General features: G+C 42.7%; 1 protein-coding gene and 1 long non-coding RNA gene across 3 annotated transcripts; one reads left to right on the forward strand and one right to left on the reverse strand.

Moving 5' to 3' along the window:
- The first annotated feature begins 365 nt into the window (after positions 1-365).
- LOC145914984 (single-stranded DNA-binding protein 3-like) lies at positions 366-18,305 on the forward strand. Of its 2 annotated transcripts, XM_083002697.1 has the most exons (17): positions 366-501; positions 945-1,017; positions 1,285-1,346; positions 2,963-3,047; positions 3,193-3,276; positions 4,103-4,165; positions 4,787-4,837; positions 5,012-5,051; positions 13,241-13,338; positions 13,564-13,628; positions 13,698-13,743; positions 13,854-13,905; positions 14,477-14,548; positions 15,242-15,300; positions 15,591-15,743; positions 15,869-16,015; positions 17,002-18,305. In XM_083002697.1, exons 1-17 carry the CDS (start codon positions 446-448, stop codon positions 17,134-17,136), a joined length of 1,341 nt encoding a protein of 446 aa, XP_082858823.1. In that variant the 5' UTR covers positions 366-445; the 3' UTR covers positions 17,137-18,305. The 2 variants fall into 2 exon arrangements, with proteins under 2 accessions (XP_082858823.1, XP_082858825.1); XM_083002699.1 differs by lacking the exon at positions 14,477-14,548.
- Positions 3,184-12,101, reverse strand: LOC145915163 (uncharacterized). Its single transcript, XR_014403597.1, has 3 exons — positions 11,155-12,101; positions 4,761-4,826; positions 3,184-3,274 (listed from the first exon to the last, which is right to left on the reverse strand). It is a non-coding gene; the product is annotated as an uncharacterized LOC145915163 (long non-coding RNA).
- Positions 18,306-18,637: the final 332 nt, after the last annotated feature.

Genomic DNA, 18,637 nt, shown 5'->3' on the forward strand with positions numbered 1-18,637 from the left:
AGAAATATGGAGAAAGTTATACAATGATATGAAGATAAGGTATAAAAGCCAACAGTAGTATAGTCATGATAGAAGACATGTAATTGTTGTGCCCCTGGTTTTACTAGTATATTTTGTTTGGTCTGGTGTGTTTTAGTTGCAGCATGTACAAAAACTGTCATTCTGTTTGAAAAGGGTTTTATACACATATTTTTATCACAATACAGCTTTAAGTTGTTGGTGTTGCCTACTTGTAATACACTAGTAGTTGAATCGTTTGTAGTTTGACAATGTTTAAAAACTAGTTGAAAATAACTGCATTGTGTTATTGGCTGTCTTTACCATAGTAGGCCAGTTGGATTTAGTGAAACAATTGTCTTTATTTTAGGAGTAGTATACACAAAAAGTAACCTAAACCTGGTCTGTTAGCAGACCGAGTTTTCTTGTAAATACCTATCCAATCACCATGTATGGCAAAGGGAAAGCAAACAATGTTCCTTCTGATGCCCAAGCCAGGGAAAAGTAAGTATAAGGAAACTTCGCCGATGTTCTCATTTGTGTCAGCTCAGTGTTATATCTGTTATATCGAGAATTTTGAATGTGACTCATTTATTGTGGAACTCCATAATTATACTATATACAGGACTTTTACCTGGCATACTGCATGTGAATTTGCTTTTATAACATGCTTGCATATTTCTACTTGTGGGCCACTTTTCTTACAAAAGCAAAATACTAAAAATATGCAATTTAAACAGCATTAGTCATGGAAAATATTACAATGCCCATGCACTGATAAACATATTGTTAGCATCTGGAGTGGCCTGTAATGTGAATCATGTAAATACGTATATATATATACAAAATCTTGAAAATATTGTGTCAGCAAATAATATTTCCAAACGATTCTAATATTTAAAATACGAAAGGATTCTATCGTAAATATATATATTTAATTTTTGCAGGCTGGCAATGTACGTGTATGAATACTTGCTACATGTTGGAGCCGGCAAAGCAGCACACACATTTTTGCAAGAGGTAAGTTGCAATTGAGGAATTAATATTTTAAAAACAAGATTTTTTGGGTATTTACATTCCAAAATTATATGCGGTGCAAGCGATTTTCCTTCCTTCTTGGGAGACTTTTTGGGCCGAGAATTAACTGTTTGGTAAAATACGACTGGCAAGGGAGTGAATGTATGGTGCGAAAAAGTGAAATTTATTATCTTGTGGAAGTGTAAGACGTATATATAGTAAACCATGATAATTTATTGTGCATTTCTAATCTTTAAAAATGTTGCACAGATCGGATGGGAAAAGAACATTTCTTTGGGAGAATCGCCGGGATTCCTTCACTCCTGGTGGTGGTAAGTTTGATTCATGGAATAACCAAACTGGCTGTAACAATACTGTTAGGTATTCAAGTTAAAAATGTAAATTGGAGTGAGTGTATTTTGTAATGTTGTATTTCAATTACTTGGGTGCAAAATTCCAGACAAGCATAGTTTAGTTCAGGTGCTGGTGAACCAGTAGGTAAGTTGGCCCCTTTTTCGTTATATTTACTTTGTGGTCGGTCGGGTAAATGTGAGCTGTGTAGTCCAGAGGCAAAGGGATTCTGTTTATTCAGCAGACTTACCTTCCACGTCATTTATTCATAAAAAGTGCAAAAAGTTGTTAGTGTTTTGGTGATCGGCCACTTCAAACATAATCTATTTACCTTAAATATTGTTTTCAAGATAACAGTGCAATACCTAATGTATTATGTATGCATCATGAGTGGTGAAAAGGAAACATACAAAACACCCCTTTAATGTTTGGTGTGGCAACCCGCATCATGCCATATCCCTGCAGTTAGTATTGATCAGGGCGAAAATGCCAGAGCGCCTGCGACTAGTTTTCTAGTCAGCCTGGGGCAACTGTGAACCGCTGAAGAGCTGCGCTTGCTGCTAACTGGCTGGGAGAAAGGAAGGGTTGTGCATAGTAACTGTTCCTCCGAAAATAGACTCCTAAATGCTTGGAAGGGTATCGTTGGCATACCGTGTACCTTGCTATGACTTGTCGCATGGCATTTGGGCTGTGGCTGTACGGCGTTGGCAGCGGTAATCGTGTACGTTAGCCCCGATGTCAAAAACCTTGTAGTAGGAAATAGCCTTTTTCACAACTTGTCCCGCGTAAGCAGGTGGTAGCAGCCAACCACTGTCACTTGGATAGGTTCGAATTCTCGCGACACACGCCACCACCTCTCACCCCGGCGACGCGCTTTGCTTTCCCAACAGCTGACCGCGCTTTAAAGAGACAGATCACGAATCCGTCTTGCTCCCGAGCCCTCGCGCGTCGTTCATGCTGGAAGGCTTTGTGTAAATGCGCGGAGCACGGCGTACGCGTTGCAAGAACGAGGTTAGCGAGCCGCGCCGCAGTTCGAAGAGTGTTGACTTCACGCTTGACTGCGTTCGCCGACACCGTCGCGCTCTCTTTCAGTGTCCCGACTGTGTGTGTACTATTAAAGCGCGTTTGCGCAGCGCATCTCAGACCTCCCCACATGTTTCTTTCTTGTGTCAAACGGCGATCCTACGGCGCCGATTCGCTGCTCGAAAATATATCGAACGCCTTCTCGTACTCGTACATCTGCCCCCGCATAGCAGGCAAATGCCTCTACAGTCGTTTTGGGGCATTCATACCTATTGCTTAGAATGCACAGTAGCGGCGAGTTGGACTCGGATTTGGGTGTAACAGGATGGCCAGTTAAACATGGACATCTCTTTGTTCTAAAAGTAATTTGCCATTTGCAACAACTAGCAATTACCTACAGACCGTCCAACAAATCCATTAACAGATTGCGTTTCCCACTATTAGAATGTTAATAAGGTTTGCCACGCGCCCACCTTAAAAAAACAAAATCGGGCAGCACGTGATGACCACCAACCTGTACATGTGACCATCATGTTGGTGGGATAAAAACTAAATTGATAAATATGTTTTGCAGTGTTTTCTGGGATCTTTACTGTGCGTCACCTGAGCGAAGGGACACCTGTGAACATAGTTCTGAAGCCAAAGCCTTTCACGACTATGTGAGTTGTTCTTTCACGAAAATAATTTGCTGCTCAACCAATCTGTGTCTTTTTAAATACATGAGATTTTGCATTCAGTATTGTTTATTTTTTTTGTTTTCCAAATAACAACAACACAAATTCAAGTACGTTGTGTTGTATTTAGAGTGCAGCCACTGCACCATCACCCCTGAACCCAATTCCTCCCGATGGCATGGGACAACCTGGACTCCCACCAGGATACTTTCCTGTAAGATAATAATAATGTTAATTTACTTTTTATGCTCTTGCATTCTAGTTTTTCCTGCACTGGCATTTAAACCTTTTTATACTGAATATGTTTTTTTTATAGTGAAATGTATTAATTATGTGTTTTAGAATAAGTTCTAAGAATACCCCCAAAAAAATAACCTTGTCATTGGGTAGTAAAACATGGAAACAGCACAGAAAAGGGAAGTTAATATGAAAGAAAATAGGTAGTTTAAATGTTTGGTTCTGCACCAAACGACCAAAAGGAAGATGGATTGCATATGTGCAAAACAGCTTACTGTTTCATATTGAATACAGGTACCAGGAAAATAATATCTGAATCAACAGTATAAGAAATTATTAGAAATTGTTTCTTTTCAAAAATGTAAGCAATATTAGCCAAATAAAGTTATATACCTGTTTATTGGCTACATGTTTAGTTGGTGGTTTGATTTAACAGAATGTGTATGATAGAAAATATATTTTTATCAACTTCAGGTAGAACCAGAACCAAAGAGAAAAAACAACTTATGTGATCTAAGTTGAAGTTGGAGATAGGTTTTAGACATGCACAGTTGACAGAAGTTTCAAAAATCATCAAAATTTGTTGTGTGTCAGCGTTTTTTCAGAGGTGTTATTTTGGTCAGCTTGTAGTATGTGTTGCAGGTACAACTGGAGTTTGTGAATAAACTCTTTTACCAAAGTGTTTTGAAATTAACAAACATACTTTCATTCTTCATGTTAAAAATGACGAAGAATTACAATGACATCAATGCTCATATTAAGAAATGTTTAAACAGCGTGAAGGAATGTAAAATGTTTTTCAGCCTGGCTCAGCAGCTTCCCCCTCCCCTCATCACAACCCGAACAATCACATGATGAGGCAACAGGTACATACCTTATTATATGATTTGATGTTATTATTTTTGTCATAAACCACTCTGGTCTGCAACAAATCTTTTGAAAACGTTGTTTACAACCTTTTACATGGTGTAGATTAAATAAAAATGGAGTTGTTTGGGATTCTAAAGAAAATTACGCTCGTTTGCGATGTCTAGAATATTGTCTTAACTTTGATAACTTACGACATCTAGTGGACAGTGGACGTACGAATGTAAAGCCGCTAGTGGGCGCTGTTGAATTAATATGTACAGTTTTGCATGTGTTTAGTGATTAATTAGATGCGGTCTCCATTGGAAGTTTCGAAATATTTAGAAAGTGCATCTTTTGTCTAAGCGATGCATCAACCTTTCACCAGAGCACACCTCTTTGAAAAAAAAACGTTCACTAAATTTTGGGCCCATTTCCATGACAAGAAAAGTTGTAAAATGTGCAACTGTGCACGCTGGACTGAACAGTATTCTATACGCACAACAGTAACGTGTAACACTTCTTCTAAAAACGCTATTTGTGTCAAGTAAATTCAAACAAAATTATATTTGCTCTTACGAAATTACCGCCCTTGATTGATGAAAATGTAAATACCTTGAGCTGTAATGTCTTGTTTTCAGCCGTACATGTCTCCACGCTACCCTCCTGGAGGTCCACGACCTGGAATGCAGGTAAGGTTTAACAGCCGCTATAAATTGTCATAGGTTTTGTTGTAGTACAGTATATGTTTGCGCCCGTGCCGCTTGTGAAAGCGTGTCTTTAATTAAGGTTTGAAAATCTAATCGTGTTTTTTACGTAGTAGGCTAGTTTTCTTCAAGCAAATAATGGTTTTCTTGTGATTACAGGGCCCGGGACCTCAGCAGATGATGGGAATGGAGAGACCAGGTAAGTTTCATTGCCTTCTTTTAACGTTGATTTGTGTGGTTTGAATCAAAACCCAAGGACGACACAGACGGTGATGGAAAATCGGCCAACAGCTTGCTGACTATTTACATTTAGCTTGCTTGCGGAAAATGTGGACAAGGAGTATGTATATGCTCCATCTGTCGAACAAGTGCGCGACAAGTCTACGTTTTAGTAATCCCATACATACAAGAGACCATTTACCGTACAAATACCCTCACGAACTTTCATAAAGCAGGATGCTTGTGTTTGAAGCTGCACAATTCTCGCACCGTAAATCGCACTTTTATTAAACCTCGGTAGACACTCGGGTTGTGCCCATCGCGATATTGAAAACGCCAATCCAATAATCTCAAAGCCTACGGTTGGTGCGGCGGCCCCACACGCAGTTAAAAGCTCACCAAATTGTGCCAAGTCAACTGCAAACACACTGACTTCTGCTTCCACCCTATATTACACACGTACACATACCAATTGTTTTTTGGTGTTTAAAGTGGACCTGATTTTCGGAAACAATCTCACATTAAATTCGTTTCCTCAACGCGGATGAAATTATCGCCGTTATTGCCCCGAAGCCGCCCTCCCCGCCCCGCCAACTTCTCAAGTGCGTGAAGAGATATATTTGTTATCGGCCAGGCCGTGGGAAAGACACATGATAGCCCTTGTCTTTTGCGGAGAGATTAAAAGGCGAAAAGCGTTAAAACCAAGTACGTTCTGGGTCATATTAAACACCTCTCGACAACGCTTGCATACACCATGTTCACGAATGCAGGTTACAATTAGGACATTAGAAATAGAACTTTTTTGGGTATTTTATTTCGAATCTGTTAAACGCGGAGTCTGACAGTCGTCAGTAAACAGATTGTTTGTGAAATGTTTGTTATTTCTACGGACACTGAAGTTAGACCTTAAAATTTTCAGGGCTTATATCCTTTTTACGGATAATTTCATTCTCTATGTCATCAGAAACCAAGTTCAACCTCACATGAAATCCCATACGTGTACATTGGGTCAGACAGGGGCCGATTTGCTATTTCGCGGCTATCGTTATAGCACAGTATTGTCGGCAACTATTTGAACTTCGCAAGTACAAGCAGCGACAGACCTGGCCGTTAAAGTCTTTGTCACCATCAAGCGCATGGCGTTTCAACCCTCCCAGGCTAATTGCAAAGTTGTGTTGCATCTGTCCGTCTCCCTGTCATAAGTAAAGGCGACTCCATGGCGGTGAGGTAGGCCGACCTAATGCTTGTCGCCTGTCGCGTCTAATCGCCATAATTCCGCCCGGGAGCGAAAAGTTCGTGTGCGTCACATCAAATCTCGCATCTTCACCGATTACGAAATCATTTGCAACTTCACAATTGATGAACCAACCTTCACACGCCCCAATGAACTTACACGATTCAGCTATTAACTATCATACACGATAGCTTTTACATTTCAATTGTGGAATGTTTGTAGCAAAGAATCTCCGACCAGAACATTAAGAACACAGCGAACTACTTAGTACCGATATGGTGGCAATAATGTATGCAGAGCTTCAAAAATGTTGAACAACGTTGACATTCGACGTATTATTTCACACTGAGACTAAGTCTTACCAGCGCAAAGATCGTGGCACGGTTTATCGATAAAATATGGCCAATCTTTGGTTGTTAACAATTAACGACGCCATTAAATGCAAAGTAAAACCCAAGATGACCTCACCCAAATGCAGATTAACGGGTGTTGACAAAGGCAATAATGGCCTGCGAGTCATTTGCTTTCCTGCTGAAATTCTTTTCACTGCGTTTAATGTATTTGCATCACAAAGCTTCCTCAGACCAAAAACACATTTTTTATTCCCGTTATATCTTTCAAAAAATATTTCGCACAACACAACCACGTACATAGGATGCCACGACAACAAAGCATGATATTAGGACGCAATGCAAACACAGACCTCAGTACAAGCTGATTTGTGCGTCCACGAGTTGTTACAACAACAACAGCCCCGCGTTGATGCGGACATTGTCCCTGGGACAAAGCTTCAAGTGGAGAGTCCGTCACGCAAAATCCGACCCGAAGCTCCCAATACCGCACCCCTCACGGCCACTTAGGCACGTACATGCGAGCCATTGATTTACTGAGGGTCTGATACTGGACCTATTTTCCTCGGATAATGGTCTATCTCGGTCAATACCCTGTCGGATTTTGAATTGTTTGCCTGTGTTTGCACGAAGAATCGAGTGAGGGAAGAAGATTGTGTGGAAACAGGATGCGTAAATATTACACAACCTGGAGGTCGGCCGCTAATGGCTTGACGCCGATTGGCCGAAATGACAAATGCAATTCATAAAACGCACCTTCTGGGCTTGGCTTATGGGGAAGGCCTTCGCAACATCATCATGCGATCTTTTATAAACGTAGTTGATCCAATTAGGCTTTTACGGCACAACGACAAGATGAAGATGCTTTGAATAAGATCCCTTGCGTAAATTCGGCAATGTAGCCTCTTATATAAACGTATTACCAAGTGCCAATGTTTCAGAAATCGATCAATTGAATTAGACGAATGTTTGTATGGTGTCGGCCGTTATTTATGCGAGCCAACAACTTTTATTTCGCCTATAAACACTTAATCAGTGATTGGTCCACGTGCATCGCCAGTGACGTCAATTTGCTTAATATGCCATCAGACGAAACTTCGATTCGACACCAAACAGCAAATTACAATCGTGTCCCCGTTGATGCCTAGCCAGTCACCCAATAGCATTCGACTGTCGAGACCAATAATGTTTTGCCTCGTAAAACATGCATTAAAACCGCCAGTACATGCGCACTATGGCTCTCGCGAGGCCTAAAGCGTGCTGCTGTAATCCCATCATCGAATTTGACAGGTCGGTGCCAGATAGGACGGCGGGGGCCCGCCATGCCTCCGTCCGATCTGCGCGGAACCGACAAGTTTTATGAGCGCCAATGTTCGGTCCTGGGTAAGTTATTGGCCGGTCGATATTCACAATAAAGCCCCCAGGAGCGAGCATTCGGTCGGTGATTGACGAACTTAATTACGGGTCGGCTTCGCCTGTGTGTTTTCGTTTCGGAGTTAAACATTCACCAACAACGTCAGAACACAAGACAACCGCGTTCAGCTAAAATATATAGAGCCGCGCCATGAAACATTAATTTTGCCAGCTTGTTCTACTATACACAAGGCAAACATTGGTAATTGGTTTTCGTTCTTTCTGTGAAATCTTGCTTTTGAAACCTTTGAGAAATACGTAGTAACCACCAAACACACGCCAAGACCTACTGTTTACATTAGTTCTACCAATCCCACTTGTTCGGGAGATCTGGTTTGTGATTTTCTCTCATGATATCAACGTGGTGAAAGTTCTCTTATCCCTATGTTTTGTTACATTTTCACACTTCGCGCGTCCGTCTTAACACGCCCCGCGTAAAAGCACACTAACATATTTGTCCAAATCCGCTCCCCGGGACAATATCACGATCAATTCTCTTTATGTCCTCACTGGAAAGCACTCGATTAACATCTCACGAGATCACGGAATGGACAGCGTCACGTTCATCAACCCCAAAACTTTTTTTACAAACACGGTCGCTGTACAAAGGTCGTGTTTTTGAAAGCTATATTACAGCTTACATGGCTTAGTAGTGTTGATTTCAAAGTTACCCATGCGTGAAGGTAAAATCCGCGGTGGGGAACTCGCTGTATTTAGCTGGGCCGGCGCCTCGACCTTCCCCTTGAGTATTGAGTGTAGCTGAGGATGCCCCAAGAATTGAAATCTGTAATCTAATTACAAGCATCTTGCTGAAGCTGATTGTGCGTGGCGGCCGCGCTAATTATATAATGGTCACAAAGTTGAAATCTGTTACTTGCATGTCTTGTGTTTGGCATATTCCGATGCCATAAAATCTCAATACCGCACAAGGCTGGATTTTTTGCGGGGCAACAACATTTTATGTCAATGAAACGGAATTTCGGATGTTGTCTGAGCAAGGTTTGCAAAGGTCGTCGCTTGTCTGTTGTAAGCTCGTTAACGGGCCAAAGCAATTACCCTCGATCGCACTGTAATAACAAACCAAATAAAAGCCTTTGTGGCGACAAACCGCAAGTCAATAAACGAAGGGCGCCAAGGGCCGTTGAATCCGGTTGGCCTTTTCCTATTACTTCACATCCGTTGCGCGGTGCGACTGGAAAAGGCGCACTTGAAACTAGGTATAAAACCGCCCTTGTAAAAATAATCTTTGAGAAGTGTTGAGCGCGCGGATCTTAACAATGATGAAATCAACTGTATGGACACGACAAAAAGTTAGCTTTGGATGCGGTCTGCTAATGGCCTTGTTAAAGTCGACCTGGGAGCGTTCTGTCAATTAGATGAGCGCCCGCCCAGCGTTCCGATAAGCCGATTAATCATCTGTGTCGCGCACTATCGGACCGATCGCGTCCCGCTTATCAGTGTTTGGCTGAAGTGTGCGCGACTAACTTTAGGCTGGGGCCAGCAACGCGACATATTAGCGGGCAATATCCCATTATAAGTGTTTGCTCGGTTCCCAATTACGTCGGCGACATTAAACGCCCCGTCGTCCTTTTAATGGTGACCATTTTTATCCCCTGTGCAATTCATCGACCAACCCTTACCCCCACCAGTTTGTTCGCTTCATGTTTTGCCGTTCGTTGACGTCAAATAGATGAAGAGATGTTTGCACGCTTTAATATATTTGCCTTTCCGAAATCTTTTGAGGAATTTGTTATTCATAGATTTTCTGAATAATTCGAGTTTGATTTAGGTGAAAAGCAAACAGAGAAACAAACCGCACCTTATTTAGTCGCTCAAAACCGTTATTACCCCAACACAAAATATCCACTGTGTGCTGATGTAAATCGTTGCTACAGCTGCGATGACTTCTGTGTACTTCAGTCGGCTTTTGTTAGTTCTGCAATACTTTGACACCAACAGCGTAAATTACGGGCCCAAAACGGGTGTTTAGTAAGACACACAGGGCTCGCATTTCTCCTTTCGGGGAAGTTTTACTTGGACAGATGCCTGACGACACTGTTACGACCACAAACAAACCCAGCCAATCGGTAAATCTACCATTAAGATGTCATTTGCGCGTTTCATTCGAAACTGCGACGCAACGGCTGGCAGGTAGTCACCACGGCGTCGGTTTATTGCGCGTTTGTTGTCGGCCAGGGCGAGGCACCGACCCAGCGCTTATCCGTTTCGCCGCTTTAGTGCGTTGAGAGGCCGCTCTAAGTTTACTAAATAAACAAATAGATGTACGAGATAATTGCCTGCACACAGGCCCCTGCTTCGGGTGCTGGCTTCTTTGTGCGCCTGGCGTAACAGTCAAGTGGTTGCGGTAAGGTAAGCGCAAAATACTCGCTATAAGCAACACGGTGCTGCCGAAGTAGCTGCTGCATGAATGCAACCAAACCTGGACCAGTTAACAGACGCTGAATAGTGTTTTGTTGAACGAAACGCATGGTTAACAGTTCACCAACTTACTGACCAATGTGCCACAATAAGTAAAACAACTGCACGGTTTGGACGACTAAACGACCACCATAGGAAATAAGGTCAAGAAATTCGCAAAACAAATGAGATTTTATACCAAAACATGAATATTGTCATCATCTGCGATCAGTCGGTTTACGGTTGCGCAAATATTTATGTTTGAAGGAATATGATTGTTGACATCAAGCCCAGATGTGGCGATTTTATGGGACGTGAGAAGGCCCCTGTCCAAATTAGTAATTCATAGCACTCCTTATATTGACTCACTAGGCGGAAGCTCCAACTTGACTTAATTAAATTCATTTTCCAGTCCCAATAAATGAAGTCCGCCGTGGCCACAGTTACCATCGCACAAAGCAAACATTAAACGGACGTTGTCATTATTGGGTGCTTTTAATATCCCCTCAGGGGCGTAGTCAGACATGGGTACAATTTTATACAAGTACTCATTTAAACAAGTATGTGCTTGGCTGGAGGTCCAGTATATACTACTTCCTTTTGCGCAACTGTATTCCCAAGCTTCGTGAGAGTAATTGTCCTTACGAAAGAAAATAACAACGGCTTACCTACTGCACACTCCATGTCAAATGTTGATTGAAGGTTTCTTGTTGCAACAACATGCCTCGCTTAACTTGAAAACTGTTTTTTTTCGGATCGACAACATCGACTACTTTCCATCATCATGGCGGAGTTTTCGGTGTCACTTTACCGCGGATGCACGTGGCGAATTCTAGTGCCTTCACATACACCTAACACTGCGCTAGTGCCGTATCGTTAAGCCCTCTGTGTTTGTACTGGCGGCTGCCTTTTTCTCGGGTTTCTCGCCCGTCCGAAGTGCTGTATTTGTCGGTCCACAGGGCGCTTGTTTTTACAGCTCTCGCGTTTTTGTGCATATCTTTTGGATGCGTGGGTAAATAACATTGCATATTCATGGGACCTCGAATTTCAGCCCTTCTTTTGGCCCCGTCGAGAAATGAAATCTTTCATTAGATCGAAAACAGTCATCAATATTTCATTTTTGACGGCCTTAAAAGGCAATAATTTCATACACATGCTCTTATCGCACCTTTAGGCGAGCCTAATATACGATCCAGTGACGCTGCTCCGTATTTTTCGTCCTGTTCCGTCCGAGTCTGTCTATTTGAAACTGGCAGATTGTATGAGAAAGTTGAGTTACACCTTGTAAATGGCTTGACCACTGTTTCTCCTGAAGCGCATGTTAAGTAACATGTATTCCATGTACTTTCAGAATTACGTCTATTTGCTCATGTGGTTGTTGTCGAACATGCCTTCGGACACGCTGTACGTTATGTCCATTTCGGATTGTCAGTTAAGGCCAGGGCGGCAAATGGCATTACTTCAACCCAACATCGACATTTAAAGCATTTCCCGACTATATCGGTTTTCCGATAACTTCACTCGTATATCACCTCCACTCTGCGACAAACTTTTCTTCAGTTGAGATTCGATCTCGTCACGTTCACCTTTTATCGCTTCAAGCCAAACACACTTCTCTCACACAAAAGCTTGCCGCGCTAATGTCTGGCAACACAAACGCATGGATTGCTTATAGAACGTGTTTAACGCGCTCGTTCGGAATTTAAGGATCGCTATTCAAACTTTGCTGTCGGTCTCCTGGGAAATATTCCCTCTCTTCCCGACCGCAGTCTGATCGCTTTGGGTGGAACTTAGACAATGCGAACGCGGCAAGTTGTGGTCAAATTTACGAACCTAATAACGTTGAAAGGTTTTGGTTTACGGGCGGGTTACATCGTAAATATATTCAACGATGAGTAATGGATAGTGTTAAACGCTCGTTTACGCACGTTTACTGGAGTTTGTAGTCAAGGTTCTTCGAATCTTTGAAAGACCCTGAAGTTTTGCGAGGTCCTGATTACGCAATGAGTTAGGCACACTTCAGTACTCCCAATTGTAACAAACCGAGCTCCGTTTCAAACTTAAACACTATGTTGCCATGTACGATTTACAAACAAACTATTTCTCACGAATTTTACATTCTCACTTAGAGTTGGGTCACGCCTAACCTCTTACCAGTAGTTCAGTAACACGAGACAATTTCCACACACCGAGCGTGGGCTTCCGTGTGGCCCAAAGACGTATCCCGCATTAATGAATTGCGCAAATCAAATTATGTCGCCATTTCCCTCCACTTATGCCATCCAAGGGGCCGCCAAGCATTCTATGGCTCCTCTACACTGATGCTATTAGGGAGCCTGCTGAGTCCAACAGAGCATGTCTGCCACCGGGCGCAGCTGGGAAGATTGATTTTATTTAATTTGACATTTATTTGTGAATGTGGTTTGTGTAGAAAAAAAGATTGAAATTAGACTGCAATAATCAATTTGCCAAAAAAGTTTTACATGATGTGGTAATCGTACCGTAAAAGGGACGAAGGGTAATGAATGGGTTTTAGTTTTTAACACCATGCAACATGGAAAAACTAAATACTTTACTGGGTACAATAGTAGATTGAGAGCTGATTTTGGAACCATGTTATTGGTGAAAATGTAAAAAACGGAAGTATTTGTAACCAATATATCCAACAAGACAGGGAATCAGCTTTAATAATAATTGGTTTGAATTTCTCATTCTTTCCACCATATATTTAAAAAACTTATCTCATTATAACAGGTGGACAAATGATGCCGATGTCAAGAATGGTCCATCCGAGGGGAATACCCCCTGGCGCAATGAACCCATCTTGGGGAGGGCCAGAACAGTTTCAGCAGGTTCAAATCACTTTATATATAAACGTCTCTGATAAACAATCGCGCGATATTGGTATCATGGTTACTAAATATCTCCTGGTGTATTAACCAGCTGTCACTTGTTGTCGATATTAAAGTCAGTGCGCAGCAGTTTAGTTAATTGCCCTCAACGCACATCCGTGCGGACAGCGACGTTTTTCGGCCGTAAGCATAGAACCCAGAAGTACTTACATTTATGTTTTACAGCCGTTCCAAGGAATGCGCATGCCAGCAAGTACCATGCCAGGCCACAGCGGAATACCCATGAACATGTAAGCCGCCTTGTCACATAACAACTCGCCACAAAAGTTCTATTTCAGTAACAAAACTCCTTTTTCCAGGCACGGCAGATCACCGTGGCCTAATCCGTCCGGACCGGGACCTGTTGTGAGTTTTTCTACCACCGTTAGTCGTCAATGCGGCGACAGTCGTTTCGCTGTTTTGGATAATGTTTAACTCCCGTTAAACCAAACCTAATTCTTCGTCTTAAATTTCAGGGACCACCCACAGGAGGGCCCCCGGGAAATCAGTTAATGAGGAGCCCGCAAGGTAATATTTTTTCCCCTTCTCACAACTCACTGTTTATCGCCACCGTTAATTCATTCCACGTTATACATTCGTCAAACGTGATGTACCTGTTTCTGTGGCATCGCCGCATATGTATGAGTCATTGCCTTGAACCAAACATATATACACGACACTGCCTGTTCATTCCAGCACGCCCGGCGCTGTGGCATCATTTTAAGATGTCCGCTTTCCACCACATTGTGTAGATGCACGACGTACTAACGTGTTCGGCCTTAGATAGCTTTGTAGATGCGAGATGTGGTCGCGACTTAACATTATTATTGAAATTGGATTGTGTAAACAACAAAGTACAAGAAATTCTTTAACCACCGCTTTTTACTGGAAGACAGTGTTACATGCGATAGTCAACCTAACTTGAACATTTCGGTCGGTCAATTTCTTTCCGTTAGTTTTTGAAATTCCGATTTACCTTGGTTTGTGTTGGCCGATAAAAACAACCAAGGCAAAATTGTTGTTGGTGAGTTTTGAGCCGCTGTAAAGAGGGCCCTATAGGCCGTATTTTTACCACTTGAACAACTGTGCGAAACTGCAGGGCCCAGACCGGGTATGCATCCCGTTCCCCAACAGAATCGTTTTCCCCCGCCCCACGACCCCAAGAACCCAGGTGACGCGTCAGATGAGTGCTGCGTCACATGTTGACCCGCCACTTAACTTAGCATAATGATATAACATGGCGCCTGACTGTAGTGGCTGCAGAAGGATGTTGTGCGATTATGCCAAGCATGTGCGGCATTATATAGGATTGGGCGATATTAAATGCGTCATGATATGTATACGCTTGCTCCGTTTTGTGTTTCGTTTGAAGCTGTTTCTATAGGTTATTCTAAATATTGATCAAAATTTGTAAGATGCTTAACTGGCATGTAAGCGATACCTTCAAGCCACATACATAAAAAAAATCATGATTATATTTTCTATGTAATATCGCCCAAACCACGCTGTCTATTTGCTGATGTGTGCATGGCTATTGCAGTAATCTCGCAGTAAAGTATTGCATGTCTGTGAACTTATCAAAAAACAACGCTGCGCATACGACATACCTTCGTATTCGATTGCGGCAAGTATACGTAATACCGGGGCTTTCGCCGCCAACATATTAAACGCCAATCTAATAATTGACCCATTCGATCGCTACAGCAAACTGCTCGATTGCATGACTGACTTACTGAATGATCCGAATTGGCAACTGGATGCGCATTAATTCAAAATCAAATTGAAACCAATTACTGAGGGCTGTCAGTGGCCTTCGTTGTCTTGTCACAGTCCAAGTCGTTGACTTCGGCGTTTGTTTTTTCAGATCAAATGAACTCGGATTTCATGGGAAAACCACTTCCACACCAACAAATGCCCTCCACGGTAAGTCCCACTCAGCTGCTCAAAATATGTTATTCATGTCTGAACTATACGACACTCCTAAGCTGCCACCCTCCACAAACATCCTTTTCTCTTAATAATATGCCGGTATATTGTCCGGCAATTCACGTATTGAAAAACGCTTAGTTTCGCTGTACGAAATACGTTAAAAACGCTATGTTTATAGATGTAGCGCATGTAGTATTGTTAACATACTTTGTTCGTTCTTACAACCCTACTTGCATTTTAAAGGACAGAAAGTGATATCTATGACAAACTAGATTTTGTTGCAGTATCCTGTGGGACAAGACGGCTCCCTTCCACCGACCAGCATCCCAATGTCGGGTGGCCCTCCCATGTCCGTGTCCACACCCAACATGGTACCACCCCTGAACGGCATGAACGGATCTGGCCCCGATTCTTCAATGATGGAAGGGATGCCGAAGGTTAGGAAATAGGCATAACACATACTTGAAACCCCGTGAATTTGTGCATACAGCTATAGGACAAAAATACTTGAGATGAAGGACAAGAAGCGTCAAGTTTACCAATCTGTTTTTCTATACTTCAGAGCTCACCAAGTAACAACATGCCAATGAACAGCATGCCGGGACCAGGTGCGCCGCAGATGGGGCCACCTGGCGGACCGGGCGGTACACCGCACACGCCGCAAGAGGGCGACGAAAACGCATTCGGCATGGTACCCTTTAACGAGAACGTGAGTAACAATCCGTCCATGGGCACGTACTGATCAACCCTGGCGAACCGACATGCCAGTCATGCGAGCCCACACAATGTGACGTCACAGCGCGGTGACGTAATCGGTTACGACGGCGTTTCGAAACAGTCGAAGACTTTATGCCCTGTTTTCACAACGACCGAGGACTTGTGTTTTCCGTTTGTGTATATACTGTCATTGTTTAAAACCTGTAACGTCAATGATATGTTGCACGTTCTGTGTTAAGGCCCAGCACCCCCATCGTCACACACTCATATTCTTGCCTTTAAAGCTTTTTACACTGTTTTTGTTAAATCTAGTTGGAGGTAAAAGTGACCGAAGCGTGGTTGTTAAACGTACAAGCATTGCCAACCCTCTTCTCAGCTTCACTATTTATTCGATATTGTAAATACGATATTAGCTTTTCAGCAGCACGCCCACTTAAGAAAGCGAACATGTTTAACGTCAAAATAAACCATTGGTTCATTGTAAACTATTGTACTTTGTGACCATTGAAAGATACAAGTGGTTAGTATTCTTGGCCTTGCCATATTCGCTTGCTGGCATGATCCGTTGATGTTGGTTCTTAACTTTTAAGCGTGAACAACTTTACCCATACATCTTTGTAACAAAAAGCCGATGCATGAATCTCTGCATTTCAATAACTTGCGATTGTACGTGTCAGGAAAGCACTTGCTCCGCCAACGGTGCATCAACATGTGCAGTTGCTTTTTCTGCCTGTATAACCCTTTACTATTAACACTAACTGCCCTTTTCAAATCTAATCCGGTTTCTATGTTGTTCTTTTTCATATCTTTTTCGTTGTTCGACTTGACTGCTGCCTGCCTGCCTGTCGTCTTGCCGTGCTGCTCCATGTCGTCGCACCGGGCGTGCCAAAATTGTTCGCCGCCGGCGAACCGGGTGTGCCAAAATCTAACCGCCCTTTAATCATCTGGCCGTCGGTGCTTTCCACTAACCCCGCGCAGGACCACAACGAGTCGGCCGCAATCCTCAAGATCAAGGAAAACATGGAACAGGAAGCAAAACGCTTTGAAGCTAAAGACGGAGAAGGAAACGGTGCCACGTCAGCGGCGAATTTCGGGTTCATGTCATCGGTTTGAGATCCAGCGTGTTGATCGAGATTAAAACTCGAGTGGTGTCAGCGCCCATTGCTCATGCGAGGTTATACCCAAGCCTGGCCTAAAATACTGGACGTGGGTTGAAATTTGATGCAACACAGCAATTTTTGTCTAATTTTTACCCATCACTGATTACGTACAGTTGAAACAATATGAACTCGAAAAGCAGTAGCTGCTATATCAAGAGCCGCGAATTGGTCTCTCCTTGTCCTGTGTGCGTGATATCATGTATAGTTTATGGTGCTTTGCCCGTGTTCAACTTGCCTGCGTGCGCGCCAGGGCTCCGTTTTGTAACAATGTCGACGTCGTTTTTGGCGCCTCCATATGTACTTGCGCTCATTTTTAAAGTTGCCTATGTCTGTATAACCTACCAGTGTGTGACGATTAACCTTTCCTGAATAAGTTCGAAGACGCCCAACACATCTCCAATTGTTATAATGCAGTGGTCAACCAAGATGCATCAAAGCAAATACATTCATTGCACACGGAAGCAACAACCTTCGCCCAACTTCTTGATGGTATTATAAGAATATTGACGCCCCCCAAAAAATTCCCCATGCGCATCAGTACACACACTGTGATGTCGTGTCTCCTACAGATCTCTATTTCAAGTGACGCCACGGCCCAAGGCAGTTGCCTTCAGTTGGGCATCAGCCCCCTTATTTCTGTACAGTGTACATAGTGTTTCAGTTTCTCTCGTGTTAGGTACTCCCCTTCAACGGGCGCGTGGCCCTTTTCTATTGGCCGAAATCGCGTCACGTGATACCGCCGCGGTTCTCGGCCACGGTATGGCAGCCATTATTTGGCTCATTCTGTTGAAACTGGAAGCCCTGATTCGCCTTTTTCATATACCTAACCAACCTTTTTAGCGCCTTCCACTGTATCTTAGATACCGAGAAGTAACCCATTACCACCGAACAAGTATTGTTGTCATAGCGTGTTACCTTCCTATAGTAGTAAACATTTGTTCTGAATCTGTTGCGGATCTGGTGCTACCGACGTTGTACAACTCTTACGTTTACGCATTATTTCAGAATGTACTGAAGCTGTGTGCGCGTTTTGAAGAACACAGTTTTTTGATAATCTTTCTTGTTTCGTTTTTTTGAGTGTCTCGTCCGCGTACCTTTGTATTTAAATAAAGAAATCACCTGGGCCCCGAAACTTTCATCATGTGTTGAGGCGTGGAGTCGATGTTGCCAACACGGACTTAATCCCTATAGGTCAGGAATTAATTTTTTTACAAATTCAGTGTGGTGAAAGTTTTCGTAAGTATTTTTTAACAAGTAGACATATTGAAAACGAGTCGCTGTTACCGGAATATATGTCATAAAAATCTTACTGAATTTTGTAATAAAGTTTATTTGGAGAAATAGTTTTCAAAGTGTGTGCGCTGTGTTTGCACTTCGCGTTCCTGAACCATATCCTAACGGGTCTCCAAAAACTGGAGTCAAAATGATAATTGCTTTGGGGAAATATATGTTCT

The sequence above is a fragment of the Ascidia mentula genome, chromosome 1 (genome assembly GCF_947561715.1).
Source record: "Ascidia mentula chromosome 1, kaAscMent1.1, whole genome shotgun sequence".
NCBI classification, from domain to species: domain Eukaryota; kingdom Metazoa; phylum Chordata; class Ascidiacea; order Phlebobranchia; family Ascidiidae; genus Ascidia; species Ascidia mentula.